We start from the raw sequence: 26,300 nt of genomic DNA, 5'->3' as shown, positions 1-26,300 counted from the left end.
TACAAATGGAAATTGAAACTGCGAAAAGAAACCACGTGCTCCGGTGGGGATCGAACCCACGACTCCCTATTCGCTAGATGGGCGCTTCAACCTACAAGCTGCGGAATCCCTTGAGAGACCCCGACGCTCGAAGGCGTACTGAATTCGATTACCCCAAATCACATGGGATCATCACATGAGCTTTGGGGTCTAAACTTCGTTCGGATATATGAGGTGTACATTTGACACATACATCGTCGTGTACATCAAAGCGAGCGAGATGCTATTAGTCGTGGGTTCGACCCCACCGGAGCATGTGGTTCAATTTCAATTTGTACATTTGACACGTGTTTCTTCGTGTACATGTCAAGTTCAAAACATCAAAACCTTATAACAGCAAAATTTCTTAGGCGGGAATTGCCTATAACTTGACCATTAATTAGCTGTGCAATTCTTCTTATATTATTCAGCGTATGATATGATTTAATATCTTTCAAATAACGAAAATATGCTGAAAACTTCAGTGATGCTTACATCGAACTTGCGAACATGGGCATACTGTAATCCGAAAAAAAATAGTGGAAAATAATAGATGGTAAGAAACAAAGCAAAAAACACATTAAAATGAATGTGATGAAATTAAATTTTATGTGGTTTTTGTCACCTTTAATAATATACAAAAATCTCGCATAAATTGTGATCTCGCCCTAAAAGCCATTGGTAACCGAGTGTGTAGCTCCTTGTTTAAAACAAATGAATGAACCAGGATACAAACTATCTCCACTGGGAGATAGAGGAGAATCTTCTCTGCATTGTAGCATTGCTGAATAACATGTAAATTCATTCGTTTGCTTGGTAACAACAAGCTACACACTGGGTTACCAATGGCATTTAGGGAGAGATCACAAGTTATGCGAGAAATATGCTTCAATCAATTACGCACTTCTATCATGTTAGTCCATACTTTTAGACAGTGGTTCACACTAACAGTTCATGACAACAGAATCTCGGCTTACCTTGACGTATCGGTTGCTCCCTCTCAGGTTTTGACAAACAGATCAAATTTTAGCAAAAAGCGTTGTTCAGTTTTCTATATTTGTACTTTTGAAAATATGAGTAGTGTCTTCGATTTATCTAAACTTTTACTCATTAATATTTCAAAATTGAGTAATAATAAGTGTTTAAGATATCTTCCAATAATCTTTCAGCTGCGCTAACGAGATTACACTTTTTATTCAGTAAATTCTTATTTACTAATTTCTTTCGAATATTTATGTGGAAAACCGATTTTGTGATTTTGGCAACTTTACTGTTTGATTCTGGCAACTCGGCAACATATACAAAAAATAAAGTAACTCGTGGGTTAGCCAATCCTGTTGTTTTATGGACCTTTTAAAGGCTTACCATGTTCAACATAGGTAAATTTATCTCGTGGTCTTCATTACGGTGATGAAAGTTTTAATAAAAACAACCGTTTGATTTTGGCACGGTACGGTAGGTAACATAAATTTGCCCGAACCAAAGTTAGGTAATTTCTTAACTTTGAGCTATTCGGCCGTTCACAATCACATAACTTTGATGAATATATTTGGTGGAAAACCAAAGACATAAGAAATAAGGCATTTTGCTATATCTGAGATCAATTGAAATAAAATTGAAATTAATACATGATAATCAACACAAATCTTCCTTCGTGATTTCCGTTGGGATTATAAGATCGATTCAAGCGTGTCAAAAATTCAAGATTTCAAATGGAGTCACACACGGAGTGTTCCGTGCAACAATTTGATTTAAAAAGTGCTCCGCGATCTAAAAAGTCTAAAAACACCTGTTAAAGACTATTGCATCACATAAATTATCGTTCGATTTAGGACCTCGTCCTGAAAACCATTGGTAACCGAGTGAGCTTGTTGTTACTGAGAAAACGAATGAATTTACACATCATTCTTCAGGGCTACGATGAAGGTTTACAATAACAGCGTTATATGGGCATATAGGGTAGTCATCTGATGCTTGTCTGCTTGATATACACATATAATGTCATCATAATTCCAGAAAAGATGAAATAGTGTGCCATTACAGTATTAAGATTAAGCTTTTCTGCACCATTAATGTGAATATAAGACCATGTGAGAAAGTTCGTCTGTTTTCGTCCGATTTAAAGCTAAGTATGCTGTTTCGCTCAAGAAAAGTAAAGAAATTCCTTGACTGAATGGGTCAAGAAATTTTCTACAGAGAGCCCCCTTTGAAATGACATCTCTTCCAACTGCGTACTGCGATCAGAAAAATATGATTTTCTGAACCAATTATTGGAAGAAATTTTCCACGCATCGGGATAGGCAATTCCTTTTCTTATCAGTAGCAAACCAGCCTTAATCTATTAATGGCGCAATAATAGGGTTTCGATGGTAATGGCGGACATGCGGCAATAGTCATAAAAGTTCTTATAATCGTACACTAAGTGGAACAAGATTAATTATTTCAAGTAGACTTTGACTTGGTTAGGAGACGATAAAGACATTTTTTCAAAACCCATCATACAGTACGGTTGTTGTATTCAACTACAGTTAACTCTCCCTTACTCGATTTTCCTTAACTCGATATTGAGTTACACACTAAACACCCTACGGTGAATTTCACCGTAACTCAACAGCTGAACAGTTCGGTGAAATAAAACACCGTATTACGTCGGAATTTAACGGATTACAGTGATTTTTTTTACCGAATACTGCAAAAATTTACCGTACTCCGTTACTTTATTTCACCGAACTGTTCAGCTGTTGAGATTTTACAGGAATCCGTAAAATAATTTAAGCGTGCAGAGAACCATAGTAAAAGTTGGTTTTCATGGCTAACTTGATGGTCCCTTAGATCGAAGTTGCACTGGTTTTGTGTTCTGTAACTCGATACCTCCCTAACTCGATGGTCCCTTCAATATCGAGTAAGGGAGAGATGACTGAACTACAGTTTCTAATTTCGTAAATTTACTTGAATTCCCGAAGATCTGGCATCGCTGTTCCGGGCAGCCGTTTGAGTTTTTCCGGCGCACGGCAAGGAACGATCGCTGCTGCTGCTGCTGCTGCTGAGCGGTTTCGGCTCATCTAGTGGGAGCGTTTCGGCAGTCTCTCAACCACACGCTTTGCGGTAGTACAAGTTCGAATCCCGTCCGTTCGGCCGTCGTCCGTGTATTGTGGTGGATCAGTAGGCGTAGATCGTGAGGAAGATCGTTTGGATCGCCGCGGCGCTTGTTTGGTTCTCGTCGAATGGTTGATTTTTGCTTCCAGGGCTGATTCACGAGACAATTAGATGTGTCAAATCTGGACCGAAATAGTTCAATTAAAAACAAATAGCTAGTAGTGGGCAATGACTCTCGTTGGGGAGATTCTTTGAGTGACGTTCTTTTTGTAATTGGCGCTAATTGGTTTGATTGGAGAGGCAGCGCTTCAGATGACGAAATTGGCTGAGATCGCGCGTCGCAGTTTTACCGACGGCAATTGACGATCCGTTTTAGTGAGCGTTGCGCGTGATCGGGTTTAAAAGTTAAAGTTTGGCTTACTACGCCTAACAACGGATGCACAACGATTTTGACGCGTATGATTTTATGAAATTGCAAACTTGCGCATTTCTTTTTAACAGTGTACAAGTCATGTTTACGACGATGAAGTGAAGAAAAGATTGAAGCAAATAAATTGTGTGAATTGGTAATGAATGTCATTGCGTGTGGAACGAAGAAGGGCTTGTGACCTTACTGTGGAATGAGTCTTTAAAAGCAAGTGGAAGAAAGAAGGCAAGAAGAGTAAGATTTCTTTTCCTAGAAATGAATGGATATATTACCTGATCGTACGGTCCGTACGGTTGTTGCCTTGAAATATTTACGACCGAGCTCCGTAAGGAGCACCATAAGGACGAGAGAAACCCGAAGAAAATCCTACGAAAATATAATAACCATGAAGAATGAATAAGTGAAAACGCAAATCAGTGTTTCTGTGTCTTTGAATGTTTTGAATTTTGAGTGTACAGAGAGTAAATCAAGTGTGCGGCTATGCCGGAGAAGGAAACATTTCACGAGCACATGCAGGTGCACCCGTTTCATCATCCGGGTCATCCGTTGGCCGCGGCCGCTCATCATCATCCGGGATTGGCCCATGGTCTGGCAGCGGCAGCGGCGGCCGCAAACGGGGTCAATCCAGCAGCCGCCGGCGGTGGTTATGGCCCTCTGCAGATCCCGTCGGCTTTTGTGGCGTTTCATTCGCAGCTACCCTCGATGGACCAGCGGGCTCACGATGGCCGCTATGGACTCTGGGACCCCACTGGGCCCCCTCCATACCATCATTCGACGTCTCACGGGTAAGTACCGGGGAGTGCAATCACCCCACAGCAGTTATGGATGGCCCACAGATGTGGATCAGTGTTGAATTAAACGGAAAATATCTCATCAAATCGAGTTGCAATTACGCAAAACACATTTTATTAACGTGAAACAGAAATCTGCACAGCATCGTAATCAATATGCTTTAGAACATGTTTCCATTCGTAGGAAATAAAATGTTAAGGGCCAGCAACCTGAAAGTAATAATAATTATAAATCAAAGATAAGGCAATATTCAATTCCAAAATCGCCAGAACGTAAGCTTTCACTGATACACGTTTCATGCACCTTGCTGATAAATGGCTGCTGTAATAAAGATCAACCTTGTCCTCTCTCACTTATCAACACATCTGTGATGGTCAAGTTTTGGAATTTATATCGGTGTTGACTGTTTTTGCGTAAATGAACGCGAAATCCAAGGTATATCCATGGAAAGAATTTGACACTGTTCCTTCATAATGGCTTAACTTTCGCTATTAACTTCGCCAAAATATATCTGTATTATTTCTTGTCCATGAAGCAAGATATAGTGATTTTTTATCCTACAGCACGTAAACTTGTTACGAAAAGCGAATCAGTTTGCTGCAACAATGCAAAGAGAGCAACAAGAGAAATCGATCAATGCAGATAAGCCCTTTTGAAGAATCAATGTCGAATCAAATTCTTCAGTAATGGGTAGGTAATTCGAACTTTTACATCGTCACCATGGTTTTTGATCATACTTTCTTCTTAAAAGTAAAAGTTGTTTCATAACTGTGCACAATGGTTTGAAGGCGGCCTAAACCTAAAAATCAAAATTATTTTCTCAGAATGGTAAAGAAAGTAGGCTTCCTTTTGAGGTTTAATTTATAATAGGCCACTTTGATCACGTGGAACACAATTCAAATCAAATAACCACAAACCTGAAGTGTTGTGATATGCACGGTTTGAAGAAGGAACGTATTTTATTAAAATCACGTAAAATATCGCAGTTTTCATATTTGTATGGTCATCAAACTTATTAAAATCACCTTTCTAACAGCGTTTGTGATTCATGAACGATTTTCTTGCGAGTTGTAATTACATGTAATCACATAACTGTTCCGATTACCAGTGAGTTGTAGAATTACATCATGCTACAAATGCCTCCAATTTTACTGATAATAAGTATATATTAACTACGATTCTTCACATTTTTTTAGTTCAAATCACCTATACTCCAAAACTTGACATTCTATGCAATTGAGGCTAAGTAACCCGTCATTCGTTTTGGCAGCCATGTTGACAGTGAAGCTCACAATTTCAAAGTAATAAAACTTAGTTATCATAATTAATATTGATTCGGAAAAGTATCATTATATTCGTTGACCTGTAGAACGTATTCTGATACTTTTTCAGCTACGTCAGTGCAATACCAACTGGTTTTTATTAGTTCAAAATTGTGACATGGTTTAGCAACAATCATCCACAATGCGTACATATTTCACATTTCGGCCTTCTTCGCCTTAAGCTTTTCATTTATTACCACTATTTGGAGAAACAACTACATATGTTTTTTCAAATCATCTTCGTAACCCCTTTAGTGCAGTATTATCATCAGAGGCAACTCGTAACCTCACTTTTTACCTGTTCTACGAATCTAAAAATGGTTAATTCAGAAGAATTTGATCAAAAAACAAACAGTAAATCATTGGAATCGTCCTTTCTAACCGATTTCTTCTTAATAGATGCAAATTTGTTGCTGAAATTCAAGAATTTCTGTTCGTGGAACAGGTAGTTTTGAGGTTAGGGAATCGCCACTGATTATCATAGAACAATAATTTGTGTCGCATTTTTGGATTGAAGTTATTTGAACTAAAACAATGTGGAGAATCATATTTACTATATCTTTATTATCAGTCCTAAACAAAAAAAACGTTTGAAAATTCAAATATTGCACAAAATATGTCAAATACTTAAGTTAAGCGTGGATAGAACAATATATACCATTAAAGTGTTTAAGTCGACATTTGTTCTAGATCGAACAACTTTTCTGTGTGGTGACTAAAACTATTACAAATTCGAGGCCAAAATTTAAAATATTAAAAAATTAGATTTTGGATGCCTCTATATTCTTTTCAGAACTCCTAGTTGACAAAAAAAAAACATCCAACCAACCACGAAACGTTTTTCTCAGGTTTTTAACAAAATCTATACTAGATGTTTTTTTCCCACAATTTTCGTGAAATATTTTCAAAAACTTCTCATAAAAATAATCTAAACACTCCTCCAAATCTCAAACAGAGAATTCATCCTCGAAAAATAAGAATTTTTTTTAATGTTTATATCCAGTAAATTTCGCAAAACACCTTTTTTGAGGAATACTCTTAAATATTTGTCTAGAGAATTCTTGGCATATTCCTTAAGAAATTCAGTTAAACACGTTTAGGAGCAACATTCGTAATATCTCAAGAAGGGTTATTTGTTTTTTTAGCAATAGCTTCAAGAAATGTTTTATTCATTATTTTCATTAAATTATTTCTTGCAACTGTTCTGGGATTTTGCTAGGAATAAACCAAAGAATTGTTACTCGCTGGTCAGAAGGACCCGTTTGTATCTCTGTATGCCGGCAAGCTAGGGCCTGTGTCCTTACTCTCAGAGTCAGCGTACTTTGGCTATTCAGAAGTTCTTTCCTTCGCAATTAATCTAAATGAAGTTGAAATTATCATTTAACCATTTATTTCTTAACTTACATGTATGTGTGTCTGCATAGCGTGTCGTTGGGCCGGCCTTTTGGTGATGATGCGCTGGGGTCTGCCACATGAGGGGGATTACTTGCTGCTGGGAATGGAGACTAGGTGGATTCCAATAAAATCGGCAGGAAAGTCCTGCTGCGGTGGTTTTCGGCGATGCTTTGGATGGTTGGTCCCAATAGCATGCAGAGAGGGATTCAACGTGCCTGGTAGACGCAGAAGACTTCGTGAACTTGCTACCGAGGATGGCCTGATCGTCACACAATGGCTTGGGGTTATCTTCCACAATCGCTTGGTATATTCTCACAATCAGGCGGTCTGTGTCTATGGGCGTTCTCCAAAGGATCGAAGGATTAATTCGACCTCTAAAACCCACAGATTTAGCAAACTGGAGTCTCTGGATAATTCGGCCCGTAGATAACCAATTCGCTCTGGTACTTCACGTGGTCGTGGGTGATAACTTGCACTCTTGGGTCCTGATAGGAACAAGAATTCCTCAATACGGCTTCATTAGAGCCCGAGTAGCACACATGTTATAATTGAGGCAGAATAACTCTTATATGACCAGATATGGTAATAATAGAGTTATTCTGCCTCAATTATAACATGTGTGCTACCAGGGAGGGTACCTGGGCTATTTTAGTTTCTATGTTCATACCTGATTCGCTTGCAGTAGACTCTAAGTCAAAATTCCACTATATCACGGCTTTGATTTTATCGTAACGAAATAGATTCCGACTCGCTCAAGAGGTAAAGTGGAAAGAATCTTTGGCTTATCAAGCAATAGCCAGGTACCTCTCATTTACCCCAATTCAGCATGTTTGTCTCATTTTCTCTCCTTGGTCCCTTTAATTGTATGTGGCAGTCCGTTTTGCTGTTCAGCAGTGAGTACGAGGTCAATTTACAGGCATTTTTTTCAAGTATGACTAGGATTTTTACCAATATTTTCAAACGTTCAATTCAGTAATTTCTTCTGGAGATTTCCTCATGAAGTAATGTTATAATTTTTAAGAATTCCACAATCAAGAATTTCATCGAGGATTCAGTAGATATAGAGCCAGAGAAATTTTTCAAAATATTTTTCCTGTATTTACTAAATCAGATTTACTTCAGAAATAACACTACAAATTACAATTCTAAAATAATTAAAGAAAAAAATCTTTAAAAAAAATGTCGATGGCTTCTTGGGAAAATTAATATTGATAAATCCCAGACAACCAGAAATCGCATGAAAGTTCGTGTTACAACTCATTTATTCATACTAATTACATCAAACTCGCAAAACACCGTTGATAAACCCGTCATATTGATGAGCTTCCTCGCATAAAACACTTCTTTTCTGAGTTCATTTGTACATTTAGTTTCGTCCCGTACACTCGCATAAAGTAAGTCGAATCAATCCGTAGCAGCTGTCAAATCAACATTTGTTATCATAAGTTTAGTCGCATAAGATCACAGGTTAGTTCGGAGGAATATTTATACACTCGCATTATATGTTATTTTTCATCACATAATATATGCACGCCTTTTTGCTCCACTTTTGTACGTATTATGCCATTTCGCGACATCTTATAAGTGATGCACATACAAAGCCTCCAGGTGATTTCGTTATACGTACAATTTGGTTGTCTGGGATCTGAATGAGCTTCTGATTTAATTACTGGAAGTGTGCTTGAAAAATTACAATTGAAGCTTCTGAGAAAAATGCTGTAAATATTTTAGTACATTATTTAGATGTAGTGTAAAATTTATAGTGTAAATCATGAGGAAATAACCTAAAATATAATAGAGTATCGGATCCACTTGCAGTTTTGTTCAGAGTCAGCAGATACGAGCCTAAATACTTGTATCTGCCAACATATGAGAAATCATGGCAAAATTTGAAGGTACAATACTTAAATCTACTTTTTTTATTCTTTTTATTTACATTCAGCTCAGAAGTAAAAGAAAATATATAAAAGATTTAAAGAATCTGTTAGGAAGTTCCAGGAATAGTAGTTAGTTGAGTTCGCATAAGCGTGATTGGAACAATCTTTGTAAAATTCGTAAACTTGTAAATTTTCGAAAGGATTCTTTAGGAAAATTTGTCTTGATTCCTGGAAGAAATCGTGAAGTTATTCCTATAGTATTGCCCATAAAAATGCGCAAATTGTTTAAACTTGAATTTTGCATCCATAAGCGTTATTTTCATTATTCTCGTGAATGAATGTAATATCTGATTACTGAAGTATATTTTGACAAAACTTCGCATTCTAGGACGGTTTTTGTCAATTTTTTCTTACTAACCTGAATGTAATGTACCGTAATTCAGGGTGTAGTTGATCAGTTGGGAGAAGTTGATCAATCCCGTACCAACATGTACAGTGAAGAGAGCTATGGTCCGATTTCAATTATCATGATTTCTGTTATGTCGCATTACAGAATTCGTTTTTACATTTCAAATAATTATACCATATAAAAACACATGTTTTATGTAATGTTTGATGAACTGTTGAAGGGTTCTTTTTCAAAAAATCGACTATTGTCAATGCTGCATAAATACATCAATTGAATAAACCGTTTCATACACTCCAGTTGCTAATTTAAAGGAAAATTTCATACCTTTAGGCGTTTAACGTGGTGTATTCTGTAATTCACAACATTTAACTCTAATATTGATCGATTTATCTATAAGTTATAAGATTTTTGAGACTTAATTCAGATTCATTGACGATTCAATGACTTCAAATCTTTTGAAAAGCCTTCGGCTGAAAGTCTCGATAATAAAGATAATAATACAGTGGGATTCCGTTTTTGGCAACAATGTCGAAATTTTCAGTTGCCAAAAACGGAACCGTGCCAAAATTGGAACCCTTATTTTAAATTTTATTTTTCAACTATTGGTTTTGAAAATATCATTAGAATATTATTACATCATCCTTGTGGAACCATATAGCATCAAGACTTCAGAACGGTTCACTTCGAAGCTATGAATCTATAGCGCCGTGATGTTAATTGTGACAAACGTTCTACATACTTACTTTTTACGCCTCAATGTCTTTAAGGATTTTCAGAAGCTTTATGTATACTATTTGTATGAGTGGACCATGTAAAATCAATAATCGCATAAGTGACCTTTATATAAGAACTGAGCATTTTCCTAAAACTGTATAAGAATACGAAAAAAAAAATAATACTGTTTTCATACAAAGACGTATATACAAAACAAATGCGCTGGGTATTGCAAAACGGCATGAGTTTTTTTTATCATTTAATAAATATTGAAAATCATTAAGGCTTTAGCGTAAAATTTTACAATATTCGGTAAGTTTAGAATACCCTCCTTTAATTTATGTTTCTGGTAGAGTAAAGCATTTCATAATTAATGATTGACTGCAATCAAAAGGGCAAACATAAACAACTAATCAAAAAAAGAAATCTACAAGAAAACGCTAGGGCTCTGAAGCATTTTGTTAGGAATATTGCTGCGATATTTCCGAAAATTCTCAAGTCTTCAATAAAAATTTTCAAAAATTCATTATTCTTAGGCTACCACTAGCACTCCTCAAATTTCTCTGGAAACCTTTCCAAAATCAACAAGATTTTGCCAGAAATATTCAAAATACCAGTACAAATCCACATTATCCAGCTAGGAATTATCAGGATGCCATAGAAAACTCAAGAATCACAAAATTTCGGACTTAATACACAATAACCAATTATATATTCTCAGGATCCCGCAAGAAACCCTCAGTGTTCGCTAGAAATCTGCAGACATTCTCAAGAATCCGTTAAAATTTCTTAGAAGTCCCTTATGAACTAAAAACTCCCTAAGGATTCTCCAGGGTTCAGTTAGGAAATTCATAGTCCCAGCTCGCAAGGAACAATTTAATTATATTGAGACCCGTATCCTTGATTAAAAATCTTGTATAAAACTCATCTCTTAACTAATCTACCCAAGTAACCAAATAGCACTTTAATTCGCCCTCCGTGCTAATATAGTGCTATTACAAAGCTAACATGCTCTATATTAGCGGTATAATAGCCCTATAAGACTAAAAAGGCGAATTAGCGGGCTAGTGGTTACTTGGGTAACGTCTTAAAGAATCTCCAACAAGTAGGGAAAGAAGCTCGCAGAAAGATTGATATACACATTAAAACCACAATCAAAATACTCTCAATCGTTTTTATCGTACGCTTCAATGATATTTTTGAGAATAAAGTTTAGTTTGGACTGTGTTTGCATTCGTTTTGGTGTCGGTAGTGAATGGAACATTGGAATTCTTAAAAAAAATAATATACAATGTAGTAAAATATATACTTTTTTTATGGATTATATGTTGACACTTCAGCAATTCACAAGAATAACGCAATTTATTTAATGAAATTTCTCAAAAATTATGAGCACGACATTTTGCTGTATTTGCATCTATTTCTGCGGTTTGTTCTTCATACGCAATGTTTGTAACTCCATAATAATAGAAACAGTGAGCTAAAAAGGTGAGACAAAATTTAAAGTGTGAGTCATAGACTTTTTGTTGCCCTTATGTGCTTGTGTTTTGTTCAAACAAGCTGTTCCAAATCTGAAGAGAAGTGTTTTTTAGTGTATCACCAACTGGCAGACTTAAGTGGGCTGGTCACTCAGTATGAGTGCCGAACCCAAGTAACACTCGAAACATCTTTCAAAGAGATGCATTCTAAAAATGGTTTCAAACATGTATCAATAAAAGCATCTGTAACTTACCTTGTTCTAGTACCGTTGCATATTAATATCAAAAGCTCATATAGTTTCATTGTCGTTCCAATAAACTAGCATTTCACCCCTTGTTTGACGTATAACTTTATCGAAACAACGAGATTTGCTGCAAATGTTCTCTACAGACAGCAATGAAGACAAGTTTATCAAGATGTTACTCAAGAAGATTCATCCCAGTTGCGCGAAAGTTGCACTTAACCACGTGTTTGACAGCTAATCGTTTGTTTGTTTCAAACCAGTTGCAATATAGTTGAGTTTCATATTACGCACCATGTAACTACGAAAACATATTCTACCAACATTTTGTCTGTTTAAATTATGTTTCTCATATGTTGCGCGAAAGTTTTTGCAATGACTTTAGGTCTAATGTTGCCAGTAATGAGCTTGTATTCCGAAGGGTGCAGTAAAGTAACAAACAACAAGCCTTCATAAACAGGTAATGTAGTGGCTTATATAGTGAATTGGCGAAGCAATTTTTCGAAGAGCTGGTGGAGTAGTGAGTAGAGGAGAAGATTTATGATCTTGAGATCGAAAGTTCGATTCTCGTTTATATTTTTTTATATTTTTGTTTCCATTTTTTTTCTCTTAAGTATTTTGCAACAAATAAGCAATTTCACTTGAACAAAAATATGTTGCAAACAGACTCCGCCTCTTGCGCTGTTTGCGTTGCTATTTAGTGCAATGGTAAGTCATATTTGCAACAATTGACAACTCTAATTTGTTTCAAGGGATATTTTTTTTTACTTTGAGTTGAAACAAACTGTGCTGCTTGGGAAGATATTAATCTCTAGTTGAGATGCTGGTGGATATTAATGGCCTCATGAAACGCTGCGAATGCATGACCAATGACCATTCTGAAGTAAATTAGCACGTACGGGAGCTCTTAGTGGCTAATGATATTTGGAAGAATATCGACGAAAATAGAGCTCTAGAATGTAATCGGAGCGTATTTTACCTGCCATTCAGATCAATGAAGCAACAGACACGATAATATTTACAAAAAAATATAAATTTTTATGGTATTCAAAAATGTTGCCAAAAACGGATCCATTTTGTTGCCAAAATCGGGGGGTACCAAAAATGGAGCATGCCAAAAACGGAGCATGCCAAAAACGGAATCCCACTGTAATAATCTTTTGATTAGCATATCGCTTTATTTGAAGAAACCTATCGCAGTAATTGATCAACTTCACCGGCGAATCAAAAATACCACTTTTTGATTTTTAGAAAAATTTTGTTATTATGTTAACATTTCATCAAAACTACGTTTGTATAATTCTATAAACGTTCAACCAGTACAGGTTTCAAAAATCTTTGGATGATAATACATGGATCCTTCTTGGAATTATAGAACATAATAGTATAAAGCTGATCAACTTAACCCCATTTTACGGTACTTGAATCAAAAAGTTTGAAGGCTTTGTTCGCTAAACGCCAAAAATAGCGTTCGATCGTCGTATGCTGTGGTGATGAACTTTCCATTTTCGAAAATCACCCCTTATTGTCGAAAAAAAATTTTTTTTTTTTTGGTATCAGAGGATGAAGCAGGTTTTAGAGAAAGTGTTTTTCAAGGTCATAATAAAATATTTCGCCAGAATCGAAGTTTTGGGAGCATCAGCGTCTGGTAGGTTTGATGTGCCTTTATTTTTTGTTAATGTTTAATACAAAATAAATATAAAGGTCTCTAAAAGCTTTTTGAGGAAGAAGTTTGTTCCTTCAGTTGAAAACAACTTAAGTCAATACTAGCTCATAGGTTTTGAGCAAAACAGAGCCGCGTATCGCACTTATATGAAGGTTCAACTACGACTCTTCAGAATGCGCCGTTTATTTTAAAATATGTTTAAGTCTCCAGCACTCCAGGTATGAATACATTCAGTCATTTGATATGGGCGCACGTTGGAGCCAAGGCCTATGAAGAATCTCACTTCATCGTTGACGTGGTAAAAGCTTTCATCGCAAAGATATTAAATTCGATGACTGCATGATAACAATTGAAGGTATGCTTCCAATTCCTCTCTAGTAAGGAGAAACCAACAGATAAAAATGATGTTAAAGCGAATAACAGAGTCTAAACAGATTAAACAATACAAATAATGAATAACATTTTTGTTTCCTTTTCGTTTTCCATATAATGACTGCCGTAAACCACGATATGGAGATTTTCGCATTTTTTATGGGACATACTGTAGTGCTTTCAAAAGCAAAACCTAGATACCAAGTTATCTGTACAATATCAGTCCTTGTAGAGCAACAGGATAGATTTCTGAAAAATCTGAAGAATTCTCAGGAATTTAGATTAAGAGATTGAAATATTTATGAAAGCTCAGCTCTAACAGTGGGTCTATTTATTTACAGAAAAGACATTCTCTCATATTTCCAGGTTTAAACATAATACCAGGTTAAAGAAAATCTCCAAAATAGATAAATAATTGACAAACAGTTATTTTCAAATAAAGGTACTTTGAAAAAAATCTAACATTAAATTTCAAAGTATTTTTCACTTCAATAAAAAACTGTTATGTTCTAAACGTGTAAACAACATAGGAAAAATATAAAAAATATTGCTTGTTTTTAATTATGAATCGTGGTTTACGGCTAACCAGCCGAGTGGAAGTTTAACAACTACCGAAAAGCTAAACATTACATGTAATTTGCAATTGGATTAGATGGACAAATTGATGTGAAGATTTGCGAAAAAGTTACACGTTTTCTCAGTGAGAATCGAACTCACGACTCCCCGATCTCTAGTTGGGGCGCGTTAACCACTACGCCATGAGAGGACTCATGAACGCAGAAGTTAACCTGAATTCGATTTCAGCTAGAGATCGGGGAGTCGTGAGTTCGATTCTCACTGAGAAGACGTGTAACTTTAAAAAATATCCAATATTTTTTTCCCCAGGACTTCCTCCAACATTCCCGTTTCGAGCACCTTCAAATTCATTCAGCAAATCCTTCAAATTCATCTTGAAAAATTACATACATGGCTCCAGGGAAATGTCAAGGAAATTTTTCATATTGTTTTGGAGAAATTTGTTCGAAATACCCGCGAGGAATTCCGGAAGAAAATCTTAGAGTAACCTTTGATGAAACTTTTGTGAGTTCTAAGTATGCCAGATGAATTTCTATAAGAATCTCTGAAAGAACTCCTATATTTTTAATAAAATCCATGATTGCTTAGATAACTAAAAAAAATACAATCTCTAAATAATGTCCTAAAAGACGTTTTAAAGATTTTTTTTGACGAAATTCGGACAGAATACCTGAAAAAAACTTTCTATGGATGATCGATGCAATATTTGCTGAAGTATTAGCTGGTGTGGAACCTTGAATACATTTTTGAAAGATCCATGTTTATTTGGAAAAGTCATTTTCAAAATTTTCAGAGAAATGTTTGAACCACAGCAATGATGTTTCGATGCAATGCTGGAGCTTTGCCGTGAAAAAGTCCTGGAGGAACTTAATGAGGCATCCCAGATCAAATTTTTTGAGAAATTCTTGGAAAAGATTATAATCGATTTCATCGCAGAATTTTTAGAGCAATTCCTGAAGTAATCGTGATTGAATTTAAAAATTAAGAATCTATATTAAAATGCCAAGAATTAATAAAAAATCTGCGTGGGAATTATTGTAGGGTTTCTTAGTAAAATGTCGAAACGATTTTTTAATTATGGAATTATGCTTTGTGGGAAATCTACTGTATGATCCGTAGGATGTCTCCTAGAAGTAACAACTGGTTAAGAAACTGTGGAAATCTGAAGAAAAAACCATGGTACTCACCATGAATTTCAATGAAAATTACTATAGGTTTGTTTTCTTCGAAACTCTGGAAAAAACCTTTGTGTGTGCGTTGGAATACTCTGATATTTTTGGACCAAATTCTGAAGAAACTCTTCTTAGTATCCATTGAAACATCGCTGGTAGCATCCCTGGAAGTATTCCAGAAGAAATCATTGAAGAAATTACTAGCATTCCTGAAGCATTCCTCGGGATCTGAGAAAAATATTATTAAGAACTTATGGAATAGTCGTGCCATAGTGCCACCAGGATTCACTGCAAACAAATAAAAAAGTGACTTTAACTACCATTTAGATAAAAATAATGACCTTAGATAAAAAAATTGCATTAAGTTAATGACCTAGACTCAACTAAATGCTTGTACCTGTTTGTACCTTTTGAACTTTTACTCTTTTTCTACAAAGTTTATAAGTATTGTATAACAGACGAAACAAATTGGAATGTTTTCACCTACATATGTTTCATATACTCATGAAAGACACCCAACTGGAACTGCCTTGCTTTTACCAACTTGGCATTCTTTAGTTCTGCCTCCATGTCTAAATATATTTCATGCTGAATAAATAAAACCAAGTAACTAACTAGCACTATAATTCGTCCTGCGTGCTAATATAGTGCTGTTGTACAGCTGACATGCCCTACATTAGCCACATAATAGCTCTATAAGCTCAAAAAGTCGAATTAGCGGGCTTGCTTGGAAAATCCGTTAAATAGATCAAACATGCCAAATAGTGTTTGGATGTTTTGAAAATTTTCCGATTGACAAGGTTTTGTAACACGAAAACGACATATTCTACCATGTAATACTACTTAATGCTACTACAAAATAATTTCCCTGAGTGTAGCCTGAGAATTTCAGGTTTTTTACAGGTGGATATAAATTATCCTAAAAATTCCAGGTTTTTACAGGTAGTAGACACCATGTCTCAAGCTAAGTATGCTGTTCCGCTCAAGAGAAGTAAAAATGTTTGCGGTAGAAATTTTCTACTGAGCGCACCATTTGAATTTACTGCGTACTGCGATCAAAGAAAAATGCTTTTCTCGACCATTACTTCCAGGACATTTCCCACACATCGAGATAGGCTATTCATTTTCTAGTCAGGTGCATAGTCGCCATAGAATTTCCAACGTTTAAAAGAAGAAGAGAATTGCGATTTTGGCTTCAAAGCCAATTATTATTTGCAGAAAAAGAAGACTCAGTTAAGTATCCAAAATTGAAACCCGAACAATTTCACTCAGTGGAATGCGATAAATCCGTCTGTCAGCCCGGTAGGTTGCATTTCTGGAAAATTCGGAAACCTATTAGTCACACTATTCTCTTATCATATCCATATATGAAACGAGAGATCGGTTTTACCTAAATTTTGGCAGTCAATTAAAGTTATTCCTACAAAGAATGACAAAATGAGCTGAAAATCGAATGAAAAAATAAATGTGATTGAAACTCACTGTTTCAAATCGTTCTACAATAATGTATGATATAATATGTTTGTAACAGTATTATAATGAAAGATCATCTAAAAGATGCTCAAACACTTTTTTATTACTCACTGCTTGGTAGATAGATACCCTGCAACGTTTCGATATCAATCTTAATTAACCCTATAATACCCAAATTTTAAATTTTCGACCTAAATATCATTTTTAGTTATCTAAAATCGTTCTTAACATGTTTTGGGCAATGATTTATTTTTATTCGCAAATCTTTGAATTTTGTTTTTTGATTTTTATAATTTTTATTTTTAAACATCCCTATCCTTTTCATTTTTTCTTGAAGCCTCTTCTAGTTACTGATTTTTGGCAACAATAAAAATTCAAGTTTTCACGGTACTTTTAAAAATAATAAATTTCAAATATTTTTCTGAAAATACTTTTATTTTCCGTGTAATTAACGGAAACACAGGTTTGGAATTATTTGAATACCACCAAGCCCTTCTTCTTTTATAGGTTAATAGTAGAAAAATATAAAAGGTACGATTTTTTATATTACACGTTAAATAAACCCCAGGCATTTGTAGGTTATATAAGAATACAATTTTTCAAACAATTTTCAAAAATACAAAAAAGTTTCAAAAGTCATAAAAAAACTTTTCTCATATGTGTGTTATGAGTCAAGGTTTAAGCCAAAAATAAAATCATTTTGATTTCTAAGCTACGAAAAAATACACAAAATTAGTACAGTCAAACAGACGTAACAGTTTGATAAATAACATATTTGAAACATAGTTACGCCGTTACGCAAACATTAAGGTCTTAAAAAAAAAATACTGTGTTTGGCCTACCAGCAACTAGATGGCGGTAGGCGTTAACGTCAAATTCGAACAAAAGCGACACAATCGCCATGGGTGAGCCGTTCACCTACTAAACACAAGAATGAATTGCATGGCCTGATTCGCTACTCATTATATAGTAACGCACATGCGCTAGTTTCTATGCATGAAAAATCGCTAAAAGGAAAATGTTTGTATGGGGAAATGCATCTAATGAACTAGAGATGCCTTTCCCCATACAAAATAAAATGAGAAAACTCCTGCTGATCTTTGGTCATGGGCAAAACAGGTAGCACTGTTTGGCTGTATTATCAAAACTATTAAAGTGTTACGTCTAATTGTTTTTGCTAAAACCATTTTTTAAACAATATTAGGACATAAGAAGACCATCAATGACAGATAATAATTTTGCTCATAATTGTCCCAATTCACTCTTCTGTGCGTCAGTTAAAACATGTGTTTTGCACATTTTTCAGCCTCCTCCAAATTGCGCTGCCTACTTCATAAAAGTTATGTGTTTTATGATCACTGTCGGTGCGTAAGAACAAGTACGCCCTGAGTGACCCCTCGCCTGCTCACACAACCCCGCCGAAGTTGTCCATTGCAGATCCAAAACTTTTTAACGACACTCGGAAGTCGCCGGTTGATGAACCGAAATCTCGGTGACATTAAAACCAAATTTGATTGGTCGAAGTGGAGAAAAAAGGCAACGCGCGTTATTGAATGAACTGGAACCGTAGACCTCAGGCTGCGGAGTGTAGCATTTTTTATGGCTGGTTCAGTCTATTTCACTTCAGTTTTAATGGCGATTTCTTGATTGCTATCCAAGAGAACGGGTTTCATTTGACGGAAAGTTCGTATTCTACCATCGAAAACCTAAGTGGAGCGCGATCAGCTAACACAGATCAAATGGAGAGGGGATCTGGCGAGTGAGTAATGGGGCGGATAAAAAATGGCGTTAAATTTTTAATCAAATTATGACGGTGCTAAAATGCGAACGGGACAAGGCGGTGGGGATTGATTTGATTGAAATCCAAGGCGATAATATCGACGCAGTTTGGGTATTTTCTTTAAGACTGTGTCTGATTGGCGGCAATCAACTGGTGCTGGTGGTGGCGAGAAGTAAAAATAGATGGGTTCAAAAATATGCATAAAGCTTGAGCTACTTGTAAATTTAAAGTGGCGATGGATACTTATCAGTTTTCAAATTCTGTTCATCGTGAATCATTTATTAATCACATTATCAGCAGGTTTCAAGAAACTCAGATTCTACCAGAAGCTCAATCCATTCCGCAATGGCTTCGTGCCGTGAGCCGATATGTGCAGGGATAAGGATGGGTGCATCTTGACGGACGAACGTGAGATGATCGGAAAGTGAAAGCAGCACTTCGATGAACACCTGAATGATGATAAGAGTGCATGCAATGATTGTCGGTACCCCAACAAATTTTGACCTAAATCCAAAACCATCACCAATTTCAGAATTGTCAATACCTCAATAAAAAATATAACTCATTTGTGATTTTCCCTGAAAATTTCATCAAAATCGATCAAACGATTACGAAGTTATAGAATTTTTAAACTTCGATGCCGGCACCCAGTACTGTAAAGGTTAATGCTGAAGATTGAACTTGCCAAAGTTGAAAAGCACAGAATACACTATCTAAGACGCATAATGTGAAACCTGTAATGCTATTACAATTATCCAGTTGAAACAATAGCTACCAACTCTACACAGGCTGATTGGGAAAATAGTTTCATATTGATGATTGACTCCTAACGTTTTCAAACGGCTTACAGAATTGTGATAAACTGGTCTGAAACATTTCAATGCTAATTATGAATAGGTTAGGGAATTTATCGTATTTATCAAAATTGATGTCTCAATCATAAGACAGCCGCCTGAAGGATCATCATACACATCTTAATCAAACAATTCACAGACTGTTGAAAAATCGTTCCTCTAATTAAAACTTCATTTATCGACCTCCGACTGACCGCAACGGGATCCCGCCTTCAGAAAATCCCGCCAAGGGCGAGTCCCAGTTTCAAATTACAGAGAGGTGCATTCCACCTTCGCTCTCTGTTCGCCCTTCTTACTACAGATAATTGCTCCGACCCGGACCGCATGCCCATCATACGAAAAGGGCGCTTTGGGCCCTTCCGGAGTCGGCTTCTTTAAGACCATCGCACTCAATTATATCATTATGCTTCTACTGGCTGGTACTGGAATTGAAGCTCGGACCTAGCGTGTCCAATTGCGTACCCCACTGCAACCTTATGATCATGGGCCGTGATGAAAAGGCTCGACGCGACGACTAGTTTACCGACAAAAGTGACACGCCCTCATTATTAAGATTATTAAGGGTCGGACACACTCATTAACACACACTGTCTGTGTACTGAGCCGAAATTATCCAACAAGTGTACCGGAAAAAAAAATCGGTTTGATCTTAATTTAACAAACTCGCTATGGGCAGACGAATAATACACCAAAAGAACATGCATGAAATCATCAAATGACACACGAAGGAACCGCACAGCGACAACGCGGCAACAACAGCAACGGGAACGGTAGTCGTGGAGATTTATTGACACCGTGAACTGTCAGCGCGTGATTTGTGAAGGGAAAACAGAACCCCGGTCGGAAATTGGAGACGATTTCGGCACTTGATCCGATCACACGTGTTCCCGGCGGAGAGTGTTTTCACTCCAGAAGATAAAGATGCTGCGATTCATGAGGGCACATTTTGCCAACAATACCTCACAGTTTCGCTTCGTTCGATTTGAAATTTTGAAATATGCTGGCCGAGGATCGATTTCCCGGTGATACCCGAGTAAAAGGAATAATTCTTTTTTATACTTTTCTTCATCTTTAAGTAGATTTGTTAAAACAATTTGAGTTACGCCCTTCTGGAGGCGTAATTAACACCAAATCGAAGCAGCATCTATCCCAGGCTCATTGATTCAAGTGAGGAAGCAAAGAGTGCCGCCTATCATGGTCATTTGTTCCGAATTTGAAGGATTTAGGCAGGAGATCTCCATTAGGGGAATAAAGGTTTTCTTCCAAATCGCAAAGGAATGAGACTGTCGCGTTTTGCCAGAAGCTCTTAAAGATTGCGAGCTTCTTTTCAAACATCTTGAAGTGAAGAAGCACATTTTTTACTTATGACGACAAAACTGAACTTTTGTTCAAAGTCGTTTTGAAAAGTCTCTCAAATAACTATAAATCAACTGAAGAGATCAAAATTGGAATAATTGATCTACTTAGGTTTTCTCCAGTCCAAGTAATCATAATGAAAAAGAGAACCCAATCTGGCATTCTTCGGAAAGGTATTTCTCAAGAATAATATTTAGTTCTTAGTTAACAAAACTGATCTAAATAATGTCCGTGTGACATGGGAACATTTCCAGAAACCTGTAGGAAAATTCCTGAACCCGATTGTGCGATATTTGCCAGAAAACCATTCGCCAGAAAACTATTCGCCAGAATGACATCTGCCAGAAAACCATTCGCCAGAATGTACCATTTGCCAGAATGTACCATTCGCCAGAAAGTACCATTCCCCAGAATTATTTTTCTTGTCGATTTTGATCATGAAATATCTTGGAATCCAGAGATTGCCGTCACAATATTCGACTTGTGCCACTTTTCACATGTTCAAAAGCACTAAAATGAACAAATAGTATGGTAACTATCTCGTTCTTCTCATTTTAAAATTTCTGCTAGTGCACAGAGCGAAGACAATATAACACTGTTATTCTACATCTCTTGCGAGATTTTTTGGCTATGAGGTTTTAATGCAATATTCTAAGCTGTTTTACCTAGTTTTAAGAAAATTTCACCGCGAGCTGTTCTTTATCAGAATATTGTATTGTACAGAATTTCTCCTACAACTACCCGATAGTTTTTGCTTTTCAATGGACAGTTTATTGGGGTTGTGCTACTTTGTCCCGAATATCGATACCCCGAATGTCGTTTCCCTGAAAACCACTTCCCTGAATACCCCGTTTTCTCAAGGAAATAGGTTCCTCGAAAATGTTATGACACTCATAATTATCAGAACTTATTGATTATTTCAGGATGATGACCGGTTCATATGAAATGCACCCTTCTTTTTTGATCAGCGGTTCTTTAAAGTTTCTCCGAACTCAGCATTTTTTCTTGTTTTCTTTATCGTTCTTTCTAGTTCACCACTCTGTCTCTGAAGATTGTTTCTTATCCGTTTTGAACTGCATCTATTTTGGGGCCGTCCATGAACCACGTGGTCGTTCAAGAGGGAGTAGAAGTGGGTGATTCTATCATAATACCACGATCCATACAAATTTTGGGTCATTTCGGGAGAATTGATTGCCGGAAAAAATGTAATTTGGATATCTGGCGTTCGGGGAAATGATATTCGTGGGAACAACATTCGGGTAAAAATAGACCAAAAGGTTTTTATTAATAATGGTCACTTAAATATCAGTACATGAAAAAATATTCAAAAAAGAGTATTTGCTTACCGCTACTTGACATGGTTTTTGGCAAATAAGAATTCTTCATTCCCCATACATAGAATGTTTTTCTTGATTTTACAACTGTCTTATTTGTCTAAAAGCTCCTGAAAGTTGTTATAGTAAATCTAACTTTGGTTTGCGAATGGAGGCATTCATTACTTCATCGAACGGACGGCACAAATAGATGCAACGTATATCCAAATCTTGTAAATATCCAATAAACTAGCTCTTAAGAAGCAACAACACTTTTAAGAACAGCTTATGATGAAAAGAAGGGAGCACCACTTGTGAAATATTCCAAACCATAATCCCTCAAAACTTATTAATAAAAAAACATTTAATTGAAACTGAAAAAACAGAGAGATGGAATTTAATAATTATAAAATAGCATAATCTCATGCTATAACATCTGTAGAATGATAGTTGCAACGTATATTGAAAAGAAGCAACAAAACTTTGAAGAACAGCTTATACTGAAAAGAAGGGCGAACCGCTTGTGAAGCCTTTCAAACCATAATAACATTTTACAGGGACAACATACATTTAAAAAAAACTTACTTTACTATCCGTCATGCTAAATATCCATTCTTTACATCAGTAAGCAGTATCTTTCATACATAGTGAAGCAGCTGTTGCAATAGCTGAATGCAATAGTTACTCTACTGTATATTTTTTTTCTTTTTAGTTCCACGGTCCCCCAGTATTAAGTGTTGCTTTTTCAATTCATATTCATAAATCTTCAAATATTGCTGTTGATCGTTGAATGCTCAAGAAATCGATGTTTTTTATTATATGTACCTAGTCCAACAATTAGAATATGGATATTCGAAGCTGGCTCACTAAGTCAACGGTAGGCTATGTCCAAGAGACCCTGTACTTTTTTGAGTATATTAACCAAAATAATCTCACACATTTTTTTTAATGCTCTACAATTGCAAACTTGTTTCAACTGAAAAAAAAAATAAAAAATAATCTAGGGGATGGTCAATTCTGGGGAATGGTACATTCTGGCGAATGGTTTTCTGGCGAATGGTACTTTCTGGCAAATGGTTTTCTGGCATATGGTACTTTCTGGCGAATGTCATTCTGGCGAATAGTTTTCTGGCGAATGGTTTTCTGGCAAATATCGCACAATCCCTGAACCCCAATCAGTGCCATCGTTGCCAAACATTGCCGCATGGATGTTAATGCATGATTTGTGGAGGTTCTTCTCACGCTAAGGACGTCTGTCCTGTGAAGGAAGACAGCATACAGTTTGTTTGCGCAAATTGCGGGGGCAATCATAAGTCTAACTTTTGGGACTGAACAATTTAATCAAATGATTGATACAATATTTAAAACCACCACTTTGGCTTAAACAGTCAGTTATCGGTTTAAAGTTTGTTTCATAGGCAGGATTGAAATATAGGATTTAAGTAAAGTGAACGTTGAGTTTAATCCAAAAATGTGTTTGTTCTTCCAAACATGTTCAACCACCAAAAAAATATCACATTTCATCTCTTGGAGTGGTGTTGCATTGTTGAAATTGTGCTAAAAACATAGCAGATAAAATTAGGAAATGCCTTTAGCTCAGTAATATAAGATATACTACTTATTTCGAGAATTTTTAAGCGTGCCTATTTTTTTGAATAGTGTTTGGATCCGATGCTTTAACAATTTCGAAAGTCGCTCCACCAACAGAGCATATGTCGTATATATGTTTTTGCAATTCCGTTGCAAATCAATCAACTTTTCATTGAGAAGTTGATCAACATAACGGCCTACTTTTCCTACTGAAAGAAACAGTGCTGAAAAGTGCTACTTTTCAGCACTCTTTTCGGTGCTGAAAAGTAGCACTTTTCAGTACTGTTTTGGTAGGCATCAACCGAACAACCTAGTCTCTTCATGCCATTTGTTCTTATTTGCGCGGCGTGTGAGTCAAGACGAGTCGTTCTCACCTCGGGTGATGTGAGGCGACTAATGTTAATCCAATGGGAGCGAGTCGAAAATTGTCCCTCATTCGACTCGTCTCGACTCGCATGCCGTGCAGAATAAGCACAATTCCATCTGATTTTAGATCCGTTGTGCGATCTGATTCCGACAGGGGCTGTCCATTAACCATTTGATCAGTTTTTTTTGGGATTTCAGGCTACTGTTTTTTGCTGTCTTACCTGATACCGATGGAAGCGTGAAAACTTGTGACATTCATGAGTAGGTACTACTGTATCACAGCCTACGTGATTGAAAAATACTGAATTGATACTACGCATGGATGCCAATGTGGGTTCTCTTGAAATATTTGTTTGTGCTTTTAGAATTCATCCAGCTGAAACGGCATTTTTCGAAATAGAAAAAAATGTTGTAGGCAACTCGTTGCAAAACTCGATTTTTTCAGCACTCCTTGTATTTATCCAACTCGGCGAGCCTCGTTGGATAAATGTACAACTCGTGCTGAAAAAATCATCATTTTGCAACTTGTTGCCTAAATAACTATTAAAATTGGATTTCCCTGTTTTTTATCGAATAAACGCCTCTAAGTTACATTAACATGTTAAAATATGGATTGTCTTAGTTATTTTAAGTTGTTGAAAATTTTGAGTGCAATAAAATATGTCTATTTTATTTTTAACATGTTCACTGAACTTTAATTGAAAATTTAATGCTGAAAAATTATATTTCGTAGATTTCAATTGTAATTTAAAGACAGCTAGGTTTAAAATTAGAGATGTTGATGATTTTTAAAGCAAAAAAGTTGTCAGTCTTTTACAGTTTGTACTCAAACATATGTTATCAAAGACAAATTAAAGACCTCCATGTCCCTTGCAGTTGCCAAAAATTTTATGGCTCATGAGGTAATCTAGAATGTCGTGCATAGTGTACTGCGATCTGTCAAACTTGGGTACCTTTTGTACTATCGAGGGACCAAATGCAGTACTAGAAGTGGTACCCAATCTGAGCTCGAGTGGGACGGACCTGATGTTATGTTCCAGGAACAGGAACAGGACTGTATCATAAAATTTACAGTTGTGTTCAGAATAATAGTACCCGGTCAACCAGTCAGTGATTTTCGATAGCGATCGATATAGATTCGTTTTGAACCGTTAGCGATCGCCATCGTTGGTTAAAGATCTATAAAGAATTATGAAGACTGGTTGGTCGGGTAGTGAAAGCCGATTTTCATACAAAATTCTCAACTTTGGCATGCTGTATTTTTGTCTCCATATGAGCAATCGGCATGAAATTTTGGCAGTGAACTACAAAAATACTCAATTTTATTATCACAAGATTTGAAAATTTTCACACTACCGACTAAAAAATTAAGCACCAGGTGAAATCACTCAAAATAATGTAGTTCGGCCAAATGGCCGGACATCTACAAACAGTACTATTTCTGCCTAAATACATTCTCCGGATTTTTACAAAAGAATTCATGCCCCAAAAATCACATGTCATTGCTTTGAACATTGTTTGACATGCAAACTGGGTTCAAATTTAGGGTTTTCTCGTAGGTTTTTCAAAAAAGCAATTTTGAGTGTAATTAAAAATTTATATTCCTGCTTAAACATGTTTACTGCACTTAAAGAAGCAAATTAATATATAAAAAAAAGTCAAAAATTCACTGAACAACATTGCAGAAGGGAGTTTTGAACTAGGACGATCATAATAAAAAATAAAATTGATCTAGATCAGTTACAAGTAATCTACCGTTCTGATTTAAATTACGGACAGCTTCAAATTCCGGACACCTGACATTGTATGGGAAAAAATTTACGCGTTTCAATTTTTGCCGTTCAAAAGTTCTCACTTTCAAAGCTCGTTTTAATAAGTATTTTCCATAAATATCTATTAAAATTGAAAATTTCCAACTGCCTCAGACGTCTCTCCACTGGCTTGGTGATTTATATTGATGATTCGACTATTCCAATTATGATTTTCATGAGCTGTCCGAAATATAAGGCAAA

At 36.1% G+C, this 26,300-nt stretch overlaps 1 protein-coding gene across 1 annotated transcript in view; it reads left to right on the top strand.

The window, feature by feature from the left end:
* The first annotated feature begins 3,099 nt into the window (after window positions 1-3,099).
* LOC5575731 (transcriptional activator cubitus interruptus) overlaps window positions 3,100-26,300 on the top strand; it is a 345,566-nt gene continuing 322,365 nt past the window's right edge. Inside the window, exon 1 of the mRNA XM_021857425.1 lies at window positions 3,100-4,326. Within this exon, the coding sequence (XP_021713117.1) occupies window positions 4,022-4,326 (305 nt within the window). The 5' untranslated portion in view covers window positions 3,100-4,021. The remainder of the gene's footprint in view (window positions 4,327-26,300) is intronic.

This window comes from Aedes aegypti, chromosome 1 (assembly GCF_002204515.2).
Source record: "Aedes aegypti strain LVP_AGWG chromosome 1, AaegL5.0 Primary Assembly, whole genome shotgun sequence".
Classification (NCBI taxonomy): domain Eukaryota; kingdom Metazoa; phylum Arthropoda; class Insecta; order Diptera; family Culicidae; genus Aedes; species Aedes aegypti.
The sequence above is the reverse complement of the archived record's forward strand: the minus strand, read 5'-3'. Positions and strand labels throughout refer to the sequence as shown.